We start from the raw sequence: 26,542 nt of genomic DNA, 5'->3' as shown, positions 1-26,542 counted from the left end.
TTTAACTGCACAATCATAAAACTGTTAAAACTGTTACAGCATATATTTGTAGGAACATTTCTGGGATTTTTTAACGAATACCTTATTTTCCCATGTATTTGGGTGTAAAGTTTCAATCAGCACAAAAATATTCCTTACAGCATTTCATAATCAGGAGAATGATTATTATTTTTTAATAGTTATAGTTTCATATGAATCATATACATTAATTACCTATAACATTAAAACTAGGGATTCACAAATATATTGGCCTTACATCAGTATCAGCTGATATTCAGCTTGTTGACTGCAACTGGCCAACTGGTGAAAAGGATAAACATCAACTGATGGCAGTGGCCGATATCTACTTGATGTCGAAATTTATTTACAATTAATTTTGTTGTACACAAAAACATTTCTTGGGCTATCTCCGAGCTGAAAGCCTGTTGAGATGTCAATGGTTTAAAAAGCTAAGTCTTTTGAGTCCTTTTTTCTTATTTTTTACACAAACGATCTTTAATGTGAAAGGTTGTAAAAACATGTTTTGATGCATTCATATGACAGAATATGTGCACATTCAAAGATAGTATGAAGGACTGCAATACTTTTAAACTGTTAGACTAATTTTTACAATGTACTTTATTGTAGGTCAGTTTCTGGTCTTTAAAACAACACTGGAGAAGGTTGTACACCATAAAACTATGTGCTTATGATTCTTTCTGAAGTACATTGACTTTTGTTATTTGATTGTATCTTTGTGGCCTCTTCAATGTGACAAAAAATCATGGATATGGCTATACATTTGCAGGGCAAAAAAATATGTGTTCTGTGTTTATTATCTATGACATTGAAATAAATCTACAGTCAATAAACAGATTTGGTAATGCTATCTATATCCATGCTAATAAGCCATGTGCAAATTAGTATAATTCTATGGAAAGATTCAGGTTTTTGTGTGTTTAAAAAAAAAGGAACCTGTTGATTGAAGTCACATTGAAGTCACTATTGTCTTTCATTGTTTGTTTTAAAACACTACTGAACTAGCATTCTAATAGTAAATATTCATACAAAATACCAATATAAACCATATATCGTCAGTCTGTCTGAAAAAACTGGGGTATCTTTTTTTTTTTTTGCTCTATCGCCTTACTAGAGGAGATGATCTGGAAAGTACTTTAGGCAGGTCCATCATGTAACAACTAAGGATAGCTAAGGATATTAGCTAAAGAGCTCAAAGGCATGTTTGTACCAGACAAGTTTTAAGTTAAAATGGAGCATCATAACATGAGGGTCAATGGGGATTAACTTGCTTTTGTTGGCAGGTGGCCTTTGGGTGGCTTAATTTTCTCGTAACTACTTGCAATCAATTTGTCCAACTGAAGTTGAAAATAGTTGTTATAATATCAAGTTCCTAAAGATACTTGGATGAATATGTGTTAGAATGGTCAAATAGCATTTACTGGCTTAATATTTATAGTGAAACAAGTCTAATTTGATTGCATTAAATGGCCAATGTACAAACTAACATACTTTCTATACAGACAAGAAAAAAAGGCACCTTGTTAAAACAAGTTTGAATTCACTATGGCATAAAAATTACATTAAAAAATAAGGCCTTGTTGAACATTAAAACAATTTGCTGTAATTTAATACTGGCTAGATTATATTAGGGTTCTGTTTTACCTTTGTTATTCACATTGTTGAATTCTATGCTAATTTTACGCTACAATTGTCTTTATTTATTTCAACAACTATAGCCAGGTTCACCAGTAAACCAAATTTGAAGTGTTTTCTTGAAAACCCAAAAACAGAAATGTGAATCAGACACATTTCATTTGATTCTTGTAAAGCGGATAAACGCCATAGAATGGCAGCATAGGCTACATTAGTAAAGATTAATTCAGGATAAAAAGTATTTGTCTTAACAAACAGAAGCAAACTTTAGGAAAAAACACAAAAACAACAACAGCTGTTTGCGGTGGACATCCTCAAGAGGAAATTTTTTTTTTTTTTTCAGGAATTACTTCAGGGAATATCTAGAATACTGGGAAGATGCTGATAAGTCACTTGCTTTTCATCATTGCCAGGTCAAACACAATTTGCAAAGTTGTTACCACTCACCCTAATGCATATCAAAAATCACCTAAAGCGGGCATATAAACGTTTCTGAGCATTATCTGAAGTTTTTTGGGCTTTCACTAGTTCCATTCACATTTTATTTTTTGTATCTTCTAAATGTAAATCAAAAACAGCAATGGAACCCGGTTAATGTATCACCGTTCCATTTACAATCAGTAAACAAAGTGTAGTCTGAAAATCTCAATCTGATGATTTGATTTGCAACCACAGAAAGTATTTTTGTTATTTTTCATGACACAATAAATAACTTACAAACAAAAAACAACTACTTAGAAAAAGACACTGCTTCGCAGTTGGAGGTCAGAGGATTTGGGTGGTGGAGCTAAACCCACAACTTTAAAGCTGTTTGCCGTTTTTTTGTTGTGCTTTCACTTGCTGCTTTGTCGCCGTTACACACTACTTGGTATAACATTAATGCTTGAATTAAAATAGAAAATGAAGTCATGTATCACATTAAAATATTGTGTCCCTCCTCGGCAAAACACAAATATCGAGACATATATATCATATATCAAGAAATATAAACTAACATACAAAACATACAAAAACATTTATGCTTCATAAGTATTTAAAATTTATTCATGAGACTGGGGTGGTATCTAATAATTATGACAATAATAAACCTGTGAGACAGAGTGACTCCACAAATCAGGCAACAAATTGGCTCTTTAGGCTCTTCTCACCAGTCAACATAGACATTTAGGCGTTGTATGTCAATGCCAATGTCCTTAGACCATCACTTTCAACAATTGGTGTTTTTTCCACATGAAGAATATTTCAAAGCTAAGAGGGCTGGTGTTAAAGTTCGAACTGGAGATGATTATAAATGTTTTAATTTCTTCTAGTTTAGATCACTGCAACGCACTCTTTATTTATCTAAATATCTCAAGGCAGCAAGGCTTTCAACTGCAACCAACAGTAGATCACACATGACTGATTTTATCCTCTCTCTGCTGGTTAACAGTTGATTTTAAAATTAAATACAAAATATTGTTAAGGGCTCTGCATGGTCAAGCTCCTCATTATAATTCTAATTTGTTAAAACCGTACCCTACACGTCAAACTCTCAGGTCATGTAATCAGAGATTGTTTCCCACATCTGATTTAAAACTTGGGGGATTTCTTTCAGGCAGTTCAACTATGGAACGCATTTCCCTTGTTTTTACGTTGAACTGATTGTTTTGACTCTTTCAAAAAGCAGCTGAAGACTTTTCTATTTAACCAAGCTTTTAATTAGTTTCTTTACATTTTATTGTCTTTCATTGTTTGTTTTAATTTTCATGTTTCTTGCTATTAATTGTGAATAACTTTTTGATTGTTATCTGAGAAAGGTGCTATATAAATAAACTTTGCTTACTTACTTACTATGTTGAAGAGCCTTGTATTACCTCCATAGCTTTTCCTGCCAAGTCGGATCTACATGACAACACTAGATTAAGCTCAAGAGATGGAATCTATGTGCCGCCATTTTACTATCACCAGATCTGTCCATATCGATATTATAAACTAATTTAAAATCAGTTGATAAATCATTTGCAGTCTAAAACTAACTTCATCCATCCCCTCTCACAATCACTTGGTGTGTCTCCTGGAATTCAGCAGCTATATTTTGGTTCAACTTTCCAGCTAGTTTTGCTGCTAGCTATGATCTTAGCAGAGCTTGTGTCCTGAGAACAAAACTTTTAAAAATGGTTGAAAAAAAATCAGAGACTGAAGCCTGTAGTTCACTGGGCGTCCATAGATAAATAATGAGTGAAATAGCCCAAATATAAGGCTAAAAGAGGCCTATTTCAAAAGATACATATTCAGTTAATGCACAATTACTACGTAAATATTGATATGGAAGGAATCCAACAAATCTGATTTATCTTAACGGGTATTGTTAATTCAGCATGAGGAGTGAAACAGAAAGGTGTGGAAACAAGGCATTTGGGACTTAGAAACTGTGATTGTTTATGATTTTGTCTTCTTGTCTAACTCTATCTATCTAAGTGAATGTTCACATTCATATTACCCAAAAGATTGCATCTTAATCTTATCCTGTCATTAAGTCAACACTCAGTTCACACCATCACTAGCGTGTGTGGTTACTTGTGTCATTGTGTCTTAATAAACTATTATTGCTTCTTTTTAAATAGCTTGATGGCATAATTACTGATAAATACTTTATTTTGCCACATCAATGTGTCATATACCCGAGATAGAAATGTACAACAGAGTGATACCATCTACACCATCCCAAGTAATTATAAGGGCTCCCCAGCTCATAACATCTTCTGTAGTCAAATGGGTGAGGACAAACAAGCTGAGAACAATGATAATGTGCATCAGATTATAGTTCTGTTCTATCAGAATTATGGTGCTAATTCACAGGATAAATAGCAGATTAAACATTGACCTCATCCTAGAGCTGATCACCGCTAAATATTGTCTAATGCAGTCATTTATAATTAGCTGACATGCATTTTCAATTTACAAGATTAGATTTTTTTCTTTTGAGGAATCTAATTTGACAAAAAGTACCGGAGTAAATATGAAAACGTATAGGCAATAATTCCGTATTTATTGTCATATATAAGTAGTTCTTCCGTTTATGAATGACTGGAAGTCATGGCTTTATCCCCCGCATTTCATTCACGAACAAAATGTGGTAAATCTTCAGACAGACAGAGCTGGCAGCCAGTGGGTAGCATTAAAGGGTTAACGTTCAGGCGCGTAAATACTGTTCAATGCTCTACGGGGCTTGTTCAGTAAAGAGACGGTTTTATCAAATTAACTATTGATACAAAGACATGCAGAGTGGAGCCGAATAGCGCAAAATAACCCCCATGCTACACGACGTACAGAGATAGCATAGTGTAAGAACAAGAAAAACAAAGGGAGGCACATCTCAAATGATGATAACAGGAATTCGGAAGAGATCATTACAACTCATGTTCAACGGGGAAAGTGATGAGCGGCGGCGGGCGATAGGTCTGTTTGTTCACAGGGAGACCGCATAGCAATAAGTCCTAGCCCAAAGTACAGCCAAACCAGCTTCATGAATTTTAACAATTTAATTTTTCTCCCTACTGAGGACATCCAAACACGGGCTATTGTCAGCCATAGCTGCTGCCTGGCCGGAAGGCTGTTACGGGGCTCAGCTCGAACTCAGGTCGTGATTTTCAACCATGCTCTGTAAAGACGGCCAGTGGAAACAGAGAGACCGGCTCAAACGAGACACCATTTACGGTCTATGTAGGTGAAATGTGTGTTTAAAAACGGCAGGGAAGGGGGGAAACGAGATACAAATGAGCGGCGACTCTGCCGAGGCTTCCCCCGTTACCGTCCGCTCCTGACAAGGGGAAGGAAAGGTTTAGTTTGGGGCTTTGAGAAGATGTGAAACAGCCATTAAGAGCTATTAATAGACGAAGCTCATGAAGAAATCACACGATAACCACAATATTTTCTAATCAAGGGAATCTGTTTTGTGTTATTCGCGAAAAAATGTCACAACCCCGGTCTGCTATATTTAACTCCGCCTTCTTCTTCTCCAAGCGGCCTCTCTTCAGATGTAGACGGGCGACTGAGAGCCACAAAGCTGTCAAACGGAGCAGAGTCCTCGCCATTTTTGTTTGTTTCCCACAAATGCAAACCGCCACAAAAACAGCTCGGTGAGCAATCTGGCCTTACCTGCCGTGGAACCAGTCCTTGCAAGCATCGCACTCGATCATGAACTGGGTCACGTCGTAAGGTAATCTGCAGATGCAATATACTGGTACAGTCGCCATGTTCAATTCACAACTACGTCGGGATAGACTGGGGGGCTGCAGGAGGAACAACGTCCTGCAAACAATATGATCCAATATGATCTTCCCCAGAAAAAAAAGCCAGGGGCAGTCCCGCCGGACACATGAACCTAAGCGCACTCCTCCATCACACCGCAGCCGTGTTCGCGTTCATGCGGAGCGGTCGAAGCGATGGGGGCTCGTCTTAGCAGGTTTTCCTGAAATGCATTACTATTATTATTATTAGTATTATTACTATGTGCATGCCCCCTGGTGACTGTACAACACCGAGGCGGTCATAGTGGGAGCCAGAGAAAAAATATTACCTCGATTTGTTTCCGAAATAAGTAAATAAAGGAGAAAGTTACGTCAGAGAGCAGGTTTAAATCCGATGAACGAGTTTCAGGACCGATCAGCGATGAAGATTTTTTTTTTCTTTCATGGAACATTTGAATGCAACAAAATTTAAGCGCATCGTTGGTTAATGACATTAAAACGTTTAGCTTGGACTGTCCTAACCCAAATAAAAGATAGATAGATAGATAGATAGATAGATAGATATTATTCTATTGAGCAATAAATAAATTTAGGTTATTCTGTTATTATCATCATCTGCAGCTGACTGAATACTTTTCATTTTTGTGAGTGTTATTTGGTGTATGTGGCTTTTTTTTTTCTCGGGTGAGAATGTAAATCAGAGAAATCTTAGCTCACACTTGGTTATTTCATATTTGTAGCTCATCTTTTCTCTCTTTGCTCTTGCTTTCGTCCAACCAGTCAAGGTAGATGGCTGCCCTCCCTGGAGTATTGTTCCATCTAAAGTTTTTGTTCCAGTTAAACTTGACATTTTCCTCCTCACCGTCACCAGTTATTAATCAAATAAGAAGTAATTTTTTATCTGTGCATATTAATAAAATATGTTGTATTGAACAAAGTACAATTTTACCACATACAGATGAAACATGAAGAGAACACATGAAGTCAGTATGCAGCAAACAAAATATGATGTACTGGTCCAGTTTGGTTGGACAAGTTACACAATATGAAAATAAAAGTAAAAAAATCCAAAGGCAAGTACTTCTCATAGAATTTTTTTTTTTCTGAATAAAAGCCCAAAATCTGCCCAAATCCATCCTTGACCTTCATCGGCAGCGATATGGAAACACACAGCTATAATTAAGTAACATTCATCTTTGGCTCCAGATGAGCTTCGTTTCTGTTAGCAGCATTAATTGACGATTTTAGGGGATTTGGCATAAATATAGTAGTTCTGGATTTTCAGGCTTGCTGTGGCTCCCCCTCTGTCTTTCTCTTTGAGATGTTGTTCATCTCTTTTGAATTAGTTTTAAATCAGCCTTTTTCGTTAGCAGTGCCATTATCAGGCCTGCAAGACCTTTCAAGTCCAACATCAGTGTCTGTTCTTCTAATTGTTATGACGATATCGTTTGCATGAATGGAATATGTAATGCAGATTCGTATCAAGCACTAAAGCTTATTCTTAACCTTGGAAATAATATGGGAGAGTGCCGACTTTAAGCCAAGGCAATGGCTTTTCTACAACTTTTTTGGCGTTTGAATATGTTGACATGAAAATTCAGTCTCACTTCCGTGGCAACTGACCAAACTCCAAGACCACCATGTAATACAGATGAAAATTTATGAAGACAGTAGTTGAGCTTGCAATCTTTACCAATCTGCTGTTAATGTATATTAATGTAACAGCTTAAAATATGTACTCCGTCTCCAGAAGAAAAAGCCTTTTAAAGCAATATTTTAATCAAATAGCTCACTTCACTTGCAGGGATCCTTAAAATGCAGACAGTCGGTTAGCAAGCAGAGAAAGTTAGATTTAATGGCTACCCGCTGCTTCAGTATTATGAAGGATCAATGAACAAACCACCAACAGCTTGTACTAAAAGAATATAGTTTTATTAAGCATTGTAGCCAAGTTGCCTTTCAATTACACCACAATTCATCAACATTCAATCATATCCATCAGCTGTTCGTTCTTTTAAATCCCACGAGTTAGGAAAAATTGTGGCTGATTTACATAAAGGTAACCTACTAACCCTTGCCAGGGGAACAGGGATCTGATCACTAATGAGAGATGAAAAGCTGCAGGAGAAGTTCAGGGCACATGTTAAATGAGGGTTCTGGTGGAGTTTTAGTACAAGAGTAAAAACAAAACTAAAAGAAATTCGATTACTGGAACTAAAGTCTTAATTGGAAAGGTGGAGCACACTTGCTTTTAGCTACAAAAGGGGTATTTTCCATCAAAGCTTTTTCTATTATTTTCTCAGATACGCAACTAACGCAGATAACAGCAAAAGAGAACAATATTATATGAATACACAATTCCAGAGTGGCTATATAACTTTTTCTTTTTTTAATAAAATGCAACAGAGGTCAATAAGACAAAAAAAAAATGTAATCCTGTCACTAACTGTAACACCTTTTATGGGTTTTTAGTGATATTAACCATTTCTTTCATTGAAAATGGGCACAGTAGTTGGAAGGATGGAAGAAAAAAAGACAACATGCATAAAAATTACACACCTGTTAAACTGTGAATCATGCAGAGGATCTCTGTTGCTGCAGTAATGCCACAACTCTACGACTGATTCAGGAAACCCAGCGAAAAAGATATATATATATATAGATTTTTTTTTGTCTGCTTTTGAAATCTTACTTCCGGTTAAGTGACTGAAATTTACTTAAGCTCATCTGAACTAATGGAAAGAGTTAAACATGAACTGAACTCAAAGTTGTGTCTAAGGCGGCAGATTTAGATTTTTTTTTTGTCACTATGACAACAGAAAACTCGGTACTGCATGGAGGAGACTGCCTGGCACATATTACTGGATGCCTATTAACCTATTAATTTTTTAAGCTTTTATAGTCTAATTGAAAAGAAAAAGTATGATATTTGTAAAGAAGTAGAAGTCTTGGTGATTTTAAACCAGTGTGTCATATCGAGTTTAGCGAGAGGGATTTGAATTTCATCTCATCTCTCGTCAGCCTAAAATGAAAAAAAAACAAAAAACATCGACTATAGGCTTTTTGCATTTCCAGATATTCCTAACCCTCTTCCATCTTTCATCCTTCACCCTTTCTAGAAAAATAGGCTTATTCTTCTTTTTTTAGGACAGCAGCCTCCAGACCTTCATCTCTATGGCAGCTGCTGTCCACATTTAGTGCATTTAAGTGAGGATTAGTATTGCACGTCTTGGAGTCACTGCTAAAGGCACTTTCAGGTTGGATAAGAACCCTGTGTTCGTCTTCATCTCCGTTCAGCGGCTCGGGTTCTTTGTCCTCCACACCATTCTCATTGGCTGAGTCATCACACGGTGGGGAGGAGGATTTCTCCTCCTCTGGCTTGGGCTTCATCTTCTCTGTAACTGCATCCTGTCCAGGTGTTAGAGCAGGCTTGTAAACAGGCTTGCTCTGGTTAAAAGACAGACAAAAAAAAAAAAAAGACTTTTTTTAGTTCTTGGAAGGACTGCAAAAGTGACTGTTCCTAAAATCATGAAGAAAACAGTGGGAGTCCTGGTAACAACTAAAAAGGCAGGAGAGTCATTTAGAGCAGTGGTTCTCAACTGGTGGGTCGCGGACCCGTTTGCAATGGGTCGCCAGACTCCCGACTGGGAAAAAAAAAATTCAGAAAAATGACCATGCTTTAATTTTGAAGGGCTCAGGATGCATGCTATTCACACTCCTAAACAGTAGGTGGCGACGATACCCTGTAATGCTAATCTACTCCCGCCATTTCACAGATGGAAGAAAAGCTACAGTTTGTTTTCATATGAGTGACCATGGCTGAATAAATGGAAAATAAGAAAGTGCTACTAAACTGTATGTCATTATATGAATTTCCAGATTTTCTTTTCTTTTTTGTGGCCTTTCAAAGGATTACTTCAAATTTTGTTCCAGTAGTGAATGGAACCCGGCTTGTAAAAAAACACACACATTTTCAACAAGCATAATTTTCCCAGTCACCGACTTACCACATATGCGCCCGCAGTCCTGAGGGCTCGAGCATGATACTTTCCTCCTCGACCAAACGTCCTAATGACGGGCGTAGAAATCACACCTCTTGGACGTCTAAACAAAACAAAGAGTGTCAATAAATTCTTTAACAAAGATCAGGCGATTAAGTTTCATAAAGCGAAAAAGCTAAAGAAGCCAGGAGGATAATATTGGTAAGCATAACCGGCTCGTGTTCATAGATCTCTAGCCTGTCATAAATCAACAATGTAGACCAAAGACATTCCCTGAACAAGAACATACCGTATTTTCCGCACCATAATTCACACAAAAATTGGCCGTGCGCCATATCATCCGGTGCGCCTTATGTGTGCACCGGATTCCAAAAGTCTGTCATGGATACCGCCATTTTGAACTTACCGCGGGGAGCACCGAGCATTCATCGGGGCATTAAGCCCCCTCCGCATCACTCACCGCTCTCACTTCGCGCTGCTCACCGCCACGTTTACTTTTGCCGAGCCTCATCGCTCTCGTACATTGAAAATGAATGGCAACTGGCCACTTCCGTCGCTCGCTTTGCGGTTGGTGTGAATCCAGGGTCAGGCGGATCCCAGCCATTCACTCTGAATGGGGCGAAGATTGTATCAAGCTTGTACTTAGCGATTGAATCGTGTCATCATTAATGCTTTTGCCCATGTCCGAGTGAGTGCCTGTTCTTCAGTCTGAGTTGGATGATACAGACCGATGTGCAGTTTATAAGTTTATAAGTGTAAAACGACTGACGATGTTGTCCTTGACCGTTGGACCATGTTTAGCATGCGCCTTATAATCAGGTGCACCTTATGTATGGATTAAGTACATAAATGGACCCCATACTTGAGCCTGCTCCTTATAATCAGGTGTCGGGGTGGGCGATATGGCAAAAATATGATAATCACGATTTTTTAAAAATAAAATCACAATTTCTATTTTATCACAATCTTGGTAAATGGTAAATGGACTTGTACTTGTATAGCGCTTTTCTAGTCTAACTGACCACTCAAAGCGCTTCACTACATGCCGCATTCACCCCACTCACACACATTCATACAGCACGTCTTAAGATACTTAACTACGTGCTTTTCTAATCATTCATACACATTCATACCCCAGTGATACACTGGGAGGCAACGTGGGGTTCAGTGTCTTGCCCAAGGACTCTTCGACATGTAGCCCGGGGAAGCCAGAGTCGAACCACCAACCTTCCTCCTGAGCTACAGCCGCCCCTAATCTCAATCTCAATCTTAAATTGATAAGTGATCAATTTGCATCAGTATTTTCGGCTGGGCAGCTCGTACCGCGGGTCAGCTACTTGAAGCAGACGTTCGAACCCCTCCTTTTATACCGTCTTGAACGGTACCATATCTATTGCAAGATAAATGGTAACTGCTTCTGTTACCTCTTTCTATCACTTGCTTGACTTGTCATACGGAGTGCCTTTGTCAAATGCCTGTGTTAATGTTGCCTGTTTTGGTCTTATGCTTAGCTGCTGCCTCCGCCTGCGGTGCCGGTGCCGCCGGGCCCCTCACCGTTTGGCTCTCAGCATACTGTTTGGGATGCTTCCTCTTCAAGTGATTGAACAGGTTTGTCGTGTTGCCACCCTACGTGCTAACCCTTTCTGTGCAAACTTTGCAAATTACATTTGCTTGTGCTTGATCAGTTGCGGAAAATCCAAACCAATTCCATATAATGGAGGTGGAATTTTTTTTAGCGACCAACTCCTCCGTTTGGCTTTCAGCCATGGCTCTCCATGCGGCTACTGCTACACACACAAACAAGGGGGCGGGTAAGAAAGCGTGTTACCGCCCGTAATTTGCTGTGATTGGTCGATCAGGTTGACGACGTAATAAGTCTGGTGCGTTGGTGCATCAGCATAGAACTGCAATTTATAGAATGTGCCCGAGACGATCCCATGATCTCTGCAGTTTGACAGATCGTTACGGATCGTCTTCACGTTGCAATCGTTCACAATTTAATATCGTCATGTCACCCAACCCTAATCACGTGAGCCTCGTAGTGCGGAAAAAAAGGTAATTGTTTAAGACACTACTGGTCTGGAGGGATGTGAAAAAAACCTTTAAAATATTCTCTCTGTTATCTCCGTACAATCCCCCCAGCACTGAATTCTGATAAGCACTGGTTTGATGGAGTGTCATCAGCGCAAACTGAATTGGTAATCCTGAAACATCCCATAGTTAAGCTGCTATAGGCTTAGACTGCTGGGGGACCTCATCTGTCACACCTTTCCTCACTTTGCTCTCTTTTTTCCCCCTGTTTAATTTCAAAATTGATTTTATGTACATGTGACATTATTGTGGTTATTAACCTATGTTTCTCTGTTCCAACAGGTATCCTTTGAATGGTGTTATGGTGTTTTTCCCCCCTCTTTTCCCTCTTTTCTGTCTTCTCAAACCCCAGCTGGTCGAGGCGGATGGCCACCCTTCCTGAGTCTGGTTCTGCCAGAGGTTTCTTCCTGTTAAAGGGAGTCGTTCCTTTCCACAGTCGCCACAGGCACGCTCAGGACGGGAGATTGGACTGAAGACAAGTTTCGGTGCAATCTGTTGGTTTCCTTAGCTAGGATATTAATTTTTTGAATTGGCTCTATATGAATTAATTGGATTATGATTACAATGAATTGAATTCCAATTGGCTTGAATTGGACTATATTACTTAAGTGCCTTGAGATGACAATTGTTGTAATCTGGCGCTATATAAATAAAATTGAATTGAATTGAATTGCAAAACCGAAAACCCGCGGTCCATAAGAGTGTATTGTCCCATGCATAGCGGACCGAATGGTTCAATATTTTACCGTTGCATCCCTAACTCCCAGTTCCTACCTACAGAAGTTGTAAGCCTCTGTCATTAGGGTGTAATGGCTGATCTTTGTATGTGCTAAGGCATTAGCCTCTTCACATACGTGTACAAAATGCACATTTTTTCCCTTTTCTCCCTTGATCACATTTTTGCAAACAGCAGTGTCTGAGGTTGTTATGTTGGGGGCTTCTAAATTCATCGTGCACTAAATGAAACATACTAAATTAATTAATTGCATGAATTTCTATTTAAACTAGAAAAAGCTGGCCCTGCGAAACAGCAGTGAGAATGCTGATGAAGTTGAATGGGGATAGCTGACAATGCTGAAAAGTGGAAAATCTTTCAATTGCTGAAAAACCAGTTGCTGAAGTCTTGGTTGAAGGAATTTGAAGTTGAAATAACAATAGTGGAATTATTTAAACATATTGGAAAAACAGAAGATTTGATGAAATGGCTAAAAACATTTTTTTTCATGTTTTTGACACAGTCATATTCCAAAATAGGCTTAATATTTTAAAAAGCTGACCCATTTGGTAAAAGCTGAATGTCTTGTGACCCGTTTAAAATTTGAATGGTGTCTCTAGCTCAAAGTATGTATGGAATCGCAACTGCAGGGAAAGAACATTGTGTGTCTGCTAGTGTAAGTTTTTCTAAGCTTCTTTGCGAACACCAATATCTGCTATTGAGAAAGTGATCAAAACCCATCCGTGGGTGAAACCTGTTGCCTAGTAGCCTCGGTTGGACCATCGCAAATCAATCAGAGTAATCAAGGGCTGTGAACTGGCGGTCACTACCTTCTCTGAAACCACTTCTTGGTTAACTCTCGGTGGGCGGTCTCAGCCTAGGGCAATTAGGTAACACATGAACGGCCGTGTCCAATTGTTCTCACAACATGATTAAGGGGTGACACCTGAAGTGTCAGCCATTCTTGGGTAAAGACTCGTGTGTCTACCTGCGCGTGTCCACTGAGCAAGGACATTGAACAAGGCAAACCTGTCCGACTTGCCTCATCTATGTCGCTCTGACCTCACCACCTGCTTTAAAATGTGCCTCAATCCGCCACCGCAACCTTAACAACCTCCGCTCTCGTAAACCCACTTCACTCTGGGACACGCCCTTGTCTGTGGGGTTGTGGAATTGCCTTTTGGCGGTAAACAAAGCAGATTTCATTATGGCTTATGCCAACCACCTGCCTCTTGACATGCTGGCTCTCTCTGAGACCTGGATTAAGCCCAAAAACAAAGCTACCCTGGCTGCACTTTCAACCAACCACTCATTCTCCCACACCTCTCGTACATCTGGGAGAGGTGGTGGAGCGGGCATGCTCATTTCCAACAAATGGAAATACAACTGCTACGTAATGCTAAATACAATACCTTTGAATACCACGCCATTTTGGTAACTGCACCAGTCAAAATCTATATGATTGTCGTATATCGCCCACCAGGACAACTCTGTGATTTTCTACATGAACTAGACACCTTGCTCTCTTCTATCCCGGAGCATGACTGTCCCATAATGGTCCTTGGTGACATGAATATCCCCATTGACAGTGCTAACTCTTCAGATTTTCTGACACTAATGCACTAGTTTGAGCTACAACTGCTCAGCAATCCTCAGACTCATAAAGCTGGCAAAGTGCCAGATCTCATTTTCACAAGAAACTATGCCACAGATAGGGGTGGGTGATATATAGGGGTGGTAACGATCTGTCAAACTGCAGAGATCATGGGATCGTCTCGGGCACATTCTATAAATTGCAGTTCTATGCTGATGCACCAACGCACCAGACTTATTACGTCGTCAACCTGACCGACCAATCACAGCGAATTACGGGCAGTGATACGCTTTCTTACCCGCCCCCTTGTTTGTGTGTGTAGCAGTAGCCGCATGGAGAGCCATGGCTGAAAGCCAAACGGAGGAGTTGGTCGCTCAAAAAAATTCCACCTCCATTATATGGAATTGGTTTGGATTTTCCGCAACTGATCAAGCGCAAGCAAACGTAATTTGTAAAGTTTGCACAGAAACGGTTCGCACGTAGGGTGGCAACACGACGAATCGGTTCAATCACTTTAAGAGGAAGCATCCCAAACAGTATGCTGAGAGCCAAACAGCGAGGGGCCCGGCGGCACCGGCACCGCAGGAGGCAGCAGATGGCGTCAGACCAAAACAGACAACATTAAAACAGGCAATTGACATTTGACTCCGTATGACAAGTCAAGCAAGTGATAGAAAGAGGTAACAGAAGCAGTTACCTTTTATCTTGCAAAATATATGGTACAGTTTCAAACGTCTGCTTCAAGTAGTTGACCCGCGGTATGAGCTGCCCAGCCCAAAATACTTCTGCAACACTATCTGCTTTTCAATTTAAGATTGTGATACAATTGAAATCGCGATTTTATTTTTAAAAAAAATCTTGATATGATATTCTGTCACACCTCTGCACTTTTCTGACCACTATTTCATACAGTTCAGAGTGAGTCTCCCGAGAAGACCATCTGCTTCTACCCCTATGGTTTCCTTCCGCCGCAAGCTCCGCAACCTGTCGCCCACCCGCTTCTCCTCTCTTCCGACCTCCAACACATTCTCCTCCCTTGAGATTAATGATGCCACGGAGTCTCTTTGCTCTACACTGAGCACATCTCTAGCCTGTGTCCTCTAGCCACCAAACCCGCTCGATCCTCCCAGTCTCACCCCTGGCTTAATGATTCTCTCCCAGCGTTGCGCACTAATGTCAGAGCTGCCGAAAGGAAATGGCAAAAGTCAAAAGATCCGGCAGATCGAGCTAAACTCCAGGTGCTACTGTCATCATTCATATCCAGTGTTACTAATACAAAAATTCTTTCTATATTAACAAGATTCATATTACTACTGACACCAAGAAACTTTTTTTTCACCTTCAAAACTCTACTTAATCCTCAGCCACCTGCTACCAGTCTAACAGCAGACACCTGCCACAAAGTGGCAGCTATAAGCAAACAGTTTACCAAACCTTGTACCACAAAATCTGCATGCAGAAGTCCTACTGCATCATTTTCCTCATTCACCCCTCTCGCTCAGAGCAGTGTGTCTAAACTTCTCACATGTAGCCGTCCTACTACATGCCCGCTGGACTCCGTTCCCATTAATCTTTTCCAATCCATTGCTCCTACTGTAACTGCAGCAGTCACACATGTGATTAATGCTTCACTGACATCGGGCACATTTCCTACCACATTAGAGGAAGCTCAGGTTACACCACTGCTCAAGAAACCTTCCCTCCCTCCAACTCATGTGGAGAATTATCGGCCGGTCTCTCTCCTCCTGTTTCTGTCTAAAATCATTGAAAGGGCGGTCTTTAAGCAGGTCACCGATTACCTCTCACATAACAACCTCCTTGATCCAAACCAATCTGGGTTTAAAAGTGGACATTCCATCGAAACGGCTCTGTTGGCTGTGACAGAAGCCTTAAAAGAAGCCAGAGCGACAGCTAAGTCCTCTGTACTTATCCTGCTAGACTTATAGGCTGCATTTGACACTGTCAACCACAGTATCCTTTTGTCCATACTCTCTAGCATAGGCATCACAGGGAGAGCACACTCCTGGCTTGAATCATACCTCACTGGTCGGTCATTCAAAGTATCCTTGGTCACACTTCTGCAGTGCACCACCTTGCCACAGGGTTCCCTCAAGGTTCAGTACTGGGACCTCTTCTCTTTGCCACCTCACTGGGCCAGATCATCCGATCACATGGCTTCTCATACCAATGTTATGCTGATGATACCCAGCTCTATCTGTCATTCCCACCAGACGACCACACGTTCTCAGCACAAATCTCAGACTGTCTCTCTGACATACCAACATGGAAGAAAGCCCATCACCTCCAACTTAACCTCTCAAAAACTGAACTGCTTGTCTTCCCAGCCAAACCAACCATACACCACAGCATCTACCTCCAAACTGAATCCCTATCTCTTGCTCCATCAAAGGTAGCTAGAAACTTGGGTGTCATGATTGATGACCAACTAACCTTTAAAGGTCACGTTACCTCGGTTGCTCGTTCGTGCCGCTTTGCATTGCTAAACGTAAGAAAGATCAGACCATACCTAACCCAACATGCCACCCAGCTCCTGGTGCAGGCCATGGTCATCTCCTGCCTTGACTACTGCAATGCTCTCCTACACACGTGGACAAAATTGTTGGTACCCCTCAGTTAAAGAAGGAAAAACCCACAATTGTCACTGAAAGCACTTGAAACCTACAAAAGTAACAAATAAAAATTCATTGAAAATTAAATAATCAAAATCAGCCATTACTTTTGAATTGTTGATTAACATAATTATTAAAAAAAAAATAATAATGAAATAGGGCTGGACAAAAATGATGGTACCTCTATAAAAGATTGAAAACTATTTGACCAGAGTGACATGATTAACTCAGGTGTGTCCTTTAATTGACATCACAGGTGTTTCCAAACTCATAATCAGTCAGTCTGCCTATTTAAAGGGAGACAAGTAGTCACTCTGCTGTTTGGTGAAAAGGTGTGTACCACACTGAACATGGACAACAGAAAGCGGAGGAGAGAATTGTCCCAGGACATCCGAAAAAAAATGATAGACAAACATCTTAAAGGTGCAGGCTATAAGACCATCTCTAAACAGCTTGAAGTTCCTGTGACAACAGTGGCTCATATTATTCAGAAGTTCAAGACCCACGGGACAGTAGCCAACCTCCCTGGACGTGGCCCCAAGAGGAAAATTGATGACAGATTGAAGAGACAGATCGTTCGAATTGTATCCAAAGAGCCCAGGACAACCTCCAAAGAAATTAAAGGTGAACTCCAAGGCCAAGGTACATCAGTGTCAGATCGCACCATTCGTCGTTGTTTGAGCCAAAGTGGACTTCATGGGAGACTGGGACCACTGCTGAAAAAAAAATCATAAAAAAGTGAGACTGGAATTTGCAAAAATGCATGTTGACAAGCCACAAAGCTTCTGGGAGAATGTCCTTTGGACAGATGAGACCAAACTGGAGCTTTTTGGTAAGGCACATCAACTCTATGTTCATAGACTCAAAAACCAAGCATACGAAGAAAAGAACACTGTCCCTACGGTGAAACATGGAGGAGGCTCAGCAATGTTTTGGGGCTGCTTTGCTGCATCTGGCACAGGGTGTCTTGAATGTGTGCAAGGTAAAATGAAATCTGACGACTATCAAGGCATTCTGGAGAGAAATGTGCTGCCTAGTGTCAGAAAGCTTGGTCTCAGTCGCAGGTCATGGGTCTTCCAACAGGACAACGATCCAAAACACACAGCCAAAAACACCCAAGAATGGCTGAGAGAAAAGCGTTGGACTGTTCTAAAGTGGCCTTCCATGAGCCCAGATCTGAATCCCATTGAACATCTGTGGAAGGAGCTGAAACGTGCCATTTGGAGAAGACACCCATCAAACCTGAGACAACTGGAGCAGTTTGCTCATGAGGAGTGGGCCAAAATACCTGTTGACAGCTGCAGAACGCTCATTGACAAATACAGAAATCGTTTAATTGCAGTGATTGCCTCAAAAGGTTGTGCAACAAAATATTAAGTTACGGATCAGCCTAAAAGAACACACGTCCCCCCTCTGTTCATTGAACTCCACTGGCTACCCTTAGCCTTAGCATCAAATTCAAGTCACTGATGTTAGCCTATAAAGTGCTTAGTGGAACAGCTCCCATCTACTTGAATGCTCTTGCAAAGGCTTATGTCACAACTCGGTCCCACCGTTCGTCCCAGAATTGTCGTCTAGCAGTGTCTACATCACGCTTAAGACTATCCAAACTCCTTTCATGTGTCGTTCCACGATGGTGGAATGACCTACCGAACGCTACCAGAACAGGGGCGCCCCCGTCTATCTTCAAGAAACTCTTGAAAACCCAGCTCTTCTGAGATTATCTCCTATCCTAGCACTTACCTTGTACTTCCCTACCCCCTCTATCTCTTTTATCTTTCTGTACTTTCCTCAATGCCTGCACTCTATCTCAACTCGGTCATCTCTGACAGAGTCTGACTAATAATGGATTCCTTCTATGTAGTATATTGTTAGCTTTTTTATATAGCTTGTTATATATTCATTTGTAAGTCGCTTTGGATAAAAGCATCTGCTCAATGCATAAACATAAACATAAGTATATAGAATTAGTTAGGTTGACAAAAGGAGAAAGAGTTGAAGCTTGATATTTGCATAAGAGAGGCATTGGAGAATGCCTTAAAGCATTCTCACAATAAAACAACCCAAGTTAATTGGCTGGAGACGCTGAATATTGGCTCAGTCTCCCTCCAAGTAACATGAACCAGACCGAGCATTCCTTTGAAGAAAAAAAAAAAAAAAAGTTGATAAAAATGTGTTACATTTGAACGGAAGTCCATCTAATCTTTGCAATGAATTCTGAAACAACTAAAATACGTAGGACATCTTGTCCTTCCGTCGCCATTCTTACCCTCTGTTTGTTCCACCGACAGACACCACCTGGATAGGGAAGCATCCTCTTCCTCTGTTGCGCCGTGTCCCAGCCCACTGCCCCACCACAGTGCCAGCAATCTCCAGTTTCCCACCCTGTGTCGAAATTGTCGAAAGTCCTTGAAGAAACATGAAGCAAAAGGTGACGGTTGGGAGACTAACATGTGAGCGGAATGAATTTCAAAAGGCAGGTTATGGATTGAGAAAGACCAAATACAAAACAGGGTGTCTGCTTTCATGCACTCACTGCACTCACCAGGCATGCCCCGGCCTCTTCCAGGTGGAGGCATCATCGGGGGTGGCGGGTAGAAGGAGCCAGCTGGGGGGTAGAAAGGCATCGCGTGAGGAGGTGGAGGGAAAGGAGGGGGATGAGGTGGGCGCGCAAAGTTGAGACCTTCCAGGATACTTTGACGCATCTTCTCCACCTTGGCAGCCAGCTCAGCCTAAAGAGAGACAGGAATCACTCAGTGGTTGTATCATTGGCAGCAATATTCGAACACTGTACACTTTGTCTCAAAAATATGTTCCAGCATAGTTTTATTTGCTCATTTTTGGACTAAACTATTTTTTAGTTTGTGCTGTGTTAGGTGATTTCGAAGCATCAAGACTAGAAATTACAAATTTGAACCCTAATGGATTGGGACCCTCCAGATTTACGTTCCATGACTTTAATGTTTGATAACACTCCAATTCAACCCTGTAATAACATGAATCAATGTATTTACAGACCAGCGGGGAGAGTATTCTAAAGGAGGTATAAATATATATGGAGCACGTTGGGGTCGGATCACCCGGAACATATCAGGAAGATCTCAACTGGGTGCACCTCAACTTTATGGTCAGCTAATGAAACAGACTGTAAATGCAAACTTGGGTGCATGTGTACTGGCTCGCGGAAGCTGGTGTAGATATTTGGAATCACATGCAAAATTGAAAACATGCTTATCATACAAAGTGATTAACCATAGAGCGAACATTGATAGCCAAGCATAACAGAATAACCTGTTGGTTTGACTACCCGTCCAAAGTCGGCTTAATCGCTGTAATGTCGATGAAATAGTTGATAGTTTTAAGTCCACAGAAAACTGAAAAAGTGCGCGCTTTTCTAGGCATCAGCTTCAAGTTTTTTTTTTATTGAGTCTCAAGTGGAGATTGAGTAAACTAGTTACACCTTTACATATTTGTCACAGACTTATATTGAATTATATTCTTCTTTCATATAGTTAACTGAGCTGTTGTATTTAAACGTGTGTGAATAAAACAGCCTTCAGAACAACCTTCTAAAAAGATCAAAGTTAACAACCAGTCCAAGATGGACACCTACAATCAGTTTTATTAATTAATTTATTTTTTTAAGTGAGGTTGTATGAACATGGAGCAGACAGCAGGCAGGGCGCTCTTAGATTGAATAATCCAGGTCGAATTAGGAGGAGAGCCAAACTAGCTGCTGAGAACAGAGTCATCACATTTTTTAAATCTAAAACGACTCAAACCTCCTAAAATTAGTGGTTAGAGTGAATATTGCCGTGGATTTTACCGTGCATCACTTTTGCATCAGGCAGATCTTTTGCCACTACATTTTCTCAACCAGAGAACATCTACTAGCAGTCATCTTGGAGATCAGCAGATCTCGTCACTGATCAACTGAGACTCTTGGGAGTTGTGTCAGACATAACGAGCCTATGACAGGGCATTACTTTGCAGAGATTTAAAAGATGGTGTAGGCTCTGCTTTTTTCCAGGCTGCTCATCTCAGCAGTTCATCTTGTAGTTGAGGTTTTGGGATTAGACTGTTAAACTACGCTAAGAAATTTCATTAAGACGTTTGAGTTGTTTTAAATGGTGAAAAGCTGCTCTTCAGGTGAACCTGATCTGAGCAGCAGTGAGCTTTGTTCACTCGTCAACTGATAATAAGACACTGACAGGGGCTTGGTATGTTTTATCATTGTTGTTTTTAGCCTCTGTGAGGCACTTTGTGTTGCTTTTAAAGTATGAAAGGTGCCATATAAATAAAATTTGACTTGATTTGACAACAGCAAAATACTTCACACACCCCAACTTAGGGAAAAAAAAAAAAAAGAATTTGAGTGACCACAACTTGGCTTTTTGCTCGAGCGTGCTCTGCTGATTTGCAGGATGAAGCTACCTGACCATCACAGAGGTCGATCAGCTGGGCCTTCTCCCTGTTGGCCTTGATAAGTTTACTCTGAAAGAGTTTTCCATCAAAGTACATCCACGGACAGCAGTGCTCCCAGGGAATGGGCTGTCCGCACGCGTCGTTGGCAAAAAGAGCCATGTCCACTCCACTCATGAATAGAGCTGCTAACTGGACTCCTCGAGGGTCCAGGCAGTCGATCTGTACAGGAGAAACATCCAGACTTAGAAAATGTTAAAATGAAAAGAAAAAGAACCCCCAACAACCCCATTCCTTATTCTAATTAAATGAATGGATTGCAAAACAAGCACACAGCAAGCGGAAGAAGCCCATTCACTCAGAACTGCTACAACACAGCGGCGGACAATCTAATCCAGCCAAGACATAAAGCCAGCAGACACAACCTGCATGTTCTGACACAGGGCAACAGAGCAACACACACATGCCACAAGGAGCAAAGCGAATAGCTCATGTGGATGGTTTACATTACCAAGACTAAATAACAGAGCCAAAAACAAATAGAGCTCCAACTTCTCTATGACTCAACATGAGGCATGGAGTTCATAAATCATCCACACATGACATGAGAATCCCTCAAAGCTCTATGTCTGAGTGCAAAGCTATAGCTTTGGTAACAACATGCTGGGACAAAACAGTGTTTTGTCAAGCAGGCTGTTCATTCTGCCTAATACGAGGAGTGTCCAGAGAAACTGCATGGAAGCTAACAGGAGAGCTTGGAGGTATTGCACTGAGCAAAATTTTATAGCCAGGATGATCTTGAACTTGTGTGTTTCTCAGACACTCCTCATACAATCATCACTACAAAATCACCTTCAGTTCCTGCAGCTGGTCAGGCTCATAAAGTTTAGGAGAAAGTGCTTGGGCTAGGAAAGCGTCAAGTTCGTTACGACGCAAAATTCTTACTCCTGGCCAATGTAACATAAACCTGAAGCAAAACACAGAAGGTTAACAGTGTTACAAAAAGCAGGAACTGATTTCACACTGTCCTCACTCGTTCTTCACTGTAAAAAAAAAAAAAAAAAACTGATCCCACTTCTCACCATCAAAGTGAAATCTGCATTCCTAGTCTGTGTAAATAAGCCATAATCAGCCCTCGGTCAGACTCACCGGAGTACACAACACAGCACCAAGAGGGGCGTGGGAATGTTGGCAGGGTTCAGCATGGCTGGAGTGTCGGAGCGCATACAGGCCAGGAACGCTCTCATCCTGCGGTTCTTGTCCTCCACAGCCTTGCCAAGCCAGAGCTTCTTCAGGTTGGGACAGGTCCACTCCCGAAAGGGTAGTGCTTCCACCAGTTCTGGAGTGTGGGGAGACTTGCCCTTGTAGGCGGCCCACTCTTTAACCATGACATGATTGTCTGCAGGAGAAAAAATGAGAGATTGCATTTATCAAATGTCTTGGGCACAAGCGGTGCCGTATCAGATGAGGACCTTAATATCCACATATTTGGAGCTTGACTGATAAGTTTAAGATCAGTATAAAATCATCCTGAGGCACTTTTAACTGTCTCGCTATAATGAGTGTCAGCTGCAGTTTAAACCAAGTGTTGCTAACCAACATTAACTCAGTGATTTCAGTTGATTGGTAAAATCCTAGTCGATTTTTACCAATTGATAACATTGCGTAACAACTCCAAAGTGGCCTCCCCCAGGAAAACCACCAGTTCATTCCATCTGGTCAGCACAGACTGAGGCAGGTTGGATGAAAGCCTCAAATCTGAACCAGATTTGAAATGCATCAAGTTAACCATTTTAAAAAGAAGACATGAACTTTACTGCGTCCCTGTCTGGCTTTTCTTTGGTCTCAAGCATAGCTGATCTTCAAGAATATTTTGCCATCATGAAGTTTTAATGAAATTTTAATTCATTGCTACATTGTCATACAACTACAGTTATTTCTCCACTTCTAGTCAATTCTGTATTTCCTCACTTGTGTGTTAAATTATGGGAGGGGTTGTCCACCCTGTGGAGGACTGAAAGTGCCATAATCTGACAGTTATAGAAATAAAGCAATAACCAATCATGCATATAATATAAATTTATATTTCCGCTTCAATTTCCTACTGTATTAACTTACTTTACCATTCCATTTTCAATTACATGTATTGATTTATTGATCTGCTTTCTACTTGTAATTTAATCCTCTGCATTTATTTTTACATTATTTCCCTCAATTGTTTTCCCCCTAAACTAACATATGGTAAATGGTAAATGGACTTGTACTTGTATAGCGCTTTTCTAGTCTAGCTGACCACTCAAAGCGCTTCACTACATGCCGCATTCACCCCACTCACACACATTCATACAGCACGTCTTAGGATATAACTCACAGCATTCACACACATTCATACCCCAGTGATACACTGGGGGAGCAACCTTCCGATTGGTGGGCGACTGCTCTTCCTCCTGAGCTACAGCCGTATATGTATTTCATTGTTTGAAACTTCCTTTTGTTTATTCTGAATTCACAGATCACAGTGTAAGACTTGTTTTCCCTGCAAGCTGAAGTCTTTATATTAGCTGTTTAACTTAAAAATGCAGAACCAAACAACAGTTGTGCCGTGAATGCTTTTTGGGAACACCAGTTAGAAATGAGCACATGTTCTTACGCTGCTGTATTTCCCTCATGTCAATGTTGAGGCTCTGTTTGCTTGTTTTTGTTCCCCCCCCCCCCCCCCCCCCTTGTCTCTTGTTGTTCTAGTTGGTCTCCATAAACCAGCAAGACTTTGTGTTATTGTGGCAGCAGTAGTTTTCCTGACCCAGAGTAAGTGTTTTAGATGAATGGGTTTCTAAGTTTGGCACCAGCTCTGAACCAGCACTGGAAACACCTTGGTCATAAAGGACAGTATTGATGCAGAAGTACAGCAATAATAAGGAAATTGAGGAATAAACAAACGCTGAAATTACTTCAGTGAAAGCAAATCTTTGGATATGCAAAAATAAATCCATAAATTAAACAATAATGCTCTCTTGATTACTGTTGTATGTACTTAATTATCATTTCTGTCATTATATTTTCTCTAACTTCAGTAGATACACTATAAATAAATGGAAAGATACATATCCCTGTCATGAATGCAAAGCTCACAATACCCTTTTGGGGCCTCAAAGAAGCACATTTAGGTCAAATAGGGTTATTCAGTGAATCATTCTGTGTTAAAAGAATATATAGAGCACCTTATGAGACAAGCTTGATTTATCACAACATGTAGTTGTATTTTAGGGGTTGCACATCTGGCTACCTTGTAGAATTGGGGTGCGCACAAGTATGCCTTACCTTTAAAATACCAAGCAAGCAGCTTCTTACAGGTGTAACACAGTGACATAACAAAGCTTTCTCATCATTGGACTCACACTCAGGGAGGCAGTTCTTCCTCACAGCGAGTCTCTCAGCCTTCTTCCTGGCCTCTGCCAGGCTGAAGAGCACTCCGTAAACATACTGACGGATCGGTCGAAACAGCTGCACTGCTGAAGGCAGGTCTTTGTTGGCTTCATCTTCAATGGTGACAGACAGCTTAATCTCTCCCTGTAAACACAGTATTAGACAGCAACACAGACAGCTTAGCACAAACAAGGTATGGCATCTCCGGCATCACTCAAGGCTTGTGTTTTCCAAAAGCAAAGTAAAAAGTAGCCTCAACCCAAACAAAAGAGGCGTCAGCATAGATGCTGACCTTGGTGAGAACATGGTAGATGTATGGGTACATGAGGCCCGTCTTGTGTCTGTGCTCAGCAACCCGCAGGACCTCAGGGGCCACGATGGGGAGAGGTGGGATGGTTATGTCCATGTGGTTCCTGGTAGGCATGGAGAGCAGGGAGGGGATCTGTGCATTAAGGCTGAGGAGACCTCCAGCCTGTGATTCCGTGCTTGCAACAGAGGTCCCACAGAGGTCCACCTGTGGACAGAGTAGTGGCTAGCTTCACTTTAACTATCATGTAGTAGTGAGACTCCTGATTTACCAATGCCTGCTGCTCCTCATGCTGAACTCACTTTTAATTGGTCCCCCAAGTTTCCCTCTGGTGTGGTGTTGTGTTCATTTTTCTGCCATCCATCCTTCTGTTCGTTAATGTGACTATAACAGAAACAGAGAGAATGGAAAAAAATAATGTTGCTGCTCGAAAGTTCCACTGAGCAGGTTTTTATGTTAATAGAAAGAAAATAAGAAATGAGGAAATGTAAAAACAAACATGAAAATTTTATTTGAATTTAAACTTTGAATTTAGGCCCTGTAGATGTGATGAGTGAATATTTGGTAACTATGTTTATTTCTCACCTCAAATGTGTACTGAGACAGATTCTGATGTACATTTGGCTGAAATTGTTCATATTAAACAACAAAGTTCATAAGGAGGAAGCAGACAAACTCACGCTCAACTTTGATTGGCTTCGAGCAAATTCAAGAAGAAATAATGACTATCAAGAAATTATAAAGTGAGAAATTGAATATAAATTCAATAAGTTAAGGTCTACATAATTACATCCGCTCAGTTTTCGTAAAGCTCAAAATGGTCCATACCAAACTCGTCCGCCTGCCTGTGTGACTAGGCCACTCATTTCCCAGAATCAAGCACCCGCACAAAGCAGCCCATGCATTTGTGATTCATTTTCTTGGTGAGTGAGCATCACTCCCTGCGTGAGTGCGACTGCTAAATAAGCCACCACAGGGCCAAAGACTGTTGGAACTGAAACTGATTAATTAGATTTATATTACTTATTATGGGAAATATTGCTTCATTGTTCGTACATTTTGTACTTTTTCTGAATATATGTGTGTATATATATATATATATATATATATATATATTGACACTTGATTTAGGATATATTTATTGTTTTCATTATTTATTATAAATAATAATAAATTAATTTTATTATTTATTTTCTTACCTTATCTATTTTCTTAACCCTGTGGCACATTCATTTTGAGGCATTAGCCAATCAAACATGAATTCACTCTGCTAACTTTGCAATCACCACAACAAATTATTAAATCAGGGTTCACATAGTTTTCAAGAAATAATTTTGTGGGTCAAACCAGTTCTTCTCTGGAAACGATGTTACAAGTTAAATTATCACCTATCATGAGGACCAAAACAACTGTCATAAACAGAATTTTGTTCAATGAGCAGATGGTAGAAGGAGCATGCTCCTGTCACTGACTTGGA

The 26,542-nt window shown here is 40.5% G+C and overlaps 2 protein-coding genes and 1 pseudogene across 4 annotated transcripts in view; 1 reads left to right on the top strand and 2 right to left on the bottom strand.

Annotated features, from left to right (window-relative positions):
* The window catches only part of phf2 (PHD finger protein 2), a 57,773-nt gene extending 51,474 nt beyond the window's left edge, over positions 1-6,299 (bottom strand). For both annotated transcript variants that reach the window (XM_072382988.1, XM_072382989.1), the window contains exon 1: positions 5,791-6,299. In XM_072382988.1, the coding sequence (XP_072239089.1) occupies positions 5,791-5,888 (98 nt within the window). In that variant the 5' untranslated portion in view covers positions 5,889-6,299. The remainder of the gene's footprint in view (positions 1-5,790) is intronic.
* A 1,493-nt stretch (positions 6,300-7,792) lies between these two features.
* Positions 7,793-26,542, bottom strand: part of LOC140303982 (constitutive coactivator of PPAR-gamma-like protein 1) — a 36,006-nt gene continuing 17,256 nt past the window's right edge. The window contains exons 8-17 of one of the 2 annotated variants that reach the window (XM_072382990.1): positions 25,368-25,449; positions 25,051-25,290; positions 24,731-24,902; positions 22,485-22,734; positions 22,188-22,302; positions 21,348-21,557; positions 19,459-19,645; positions 19,183-19,321; positions 9,890-9,986; positions 7,793-9,329 (exon numbers count right to left, since the gene is read on the bottom strand). In XM_072382990.1, the coding sequence (XP_072239091.1) occupies positions 9,012-9,329; positions 9,890-9,986; positions 19,183-19,321; positions 19,459-19,645; positions 21,348-21,557; positions 22,188-22,302; positions 22,485-22,734; positions 24,731-24,902; positions 25,051-25,290; positions 25,368-25,449 (1,810 nt within the window). In that variant the 3' untranslated portion in view covers positions 7,793-9,011. The remainder of the gene's footprint in view (positions 9,330-9,889; positions 9,987-19,182; positions 19,322-19,458; positions 19,646-21,347; positions 21,558-22,187; positions 22,303-22,484; positions 22,735-24,730; positions 24,903-25,050; positions 25,291-25,367; positions 25,450-26,542) is intronic. The other variant, XM_072382991.1, reaches the window with a different exon arrangement.
* On the top strand, positions 11,892-14,414 carry LOC140304248 (uncharacterized; annotated as a pseudogene).

Source organism: Leuresthes tenuis, unplaced genomic scaffold (assembly GCF_036924035.1).
Source record: "Leuresthes tenuis unplaced genomic scaffold, fLeuTen1.0.hap1 SCAF_3, whole genome shotgun sequence".
In the NCBI taxonomy this organism is placed as follows: Eukaryota; Metazoa; Chordata; class Actinopteri; order Atheriniformes; family Atherinopsidae; genus Leuresthes; species Leuresthes tenuis.
This window is presented reverse-complemented; position numbering and strand designations above follow the sequence as displayed.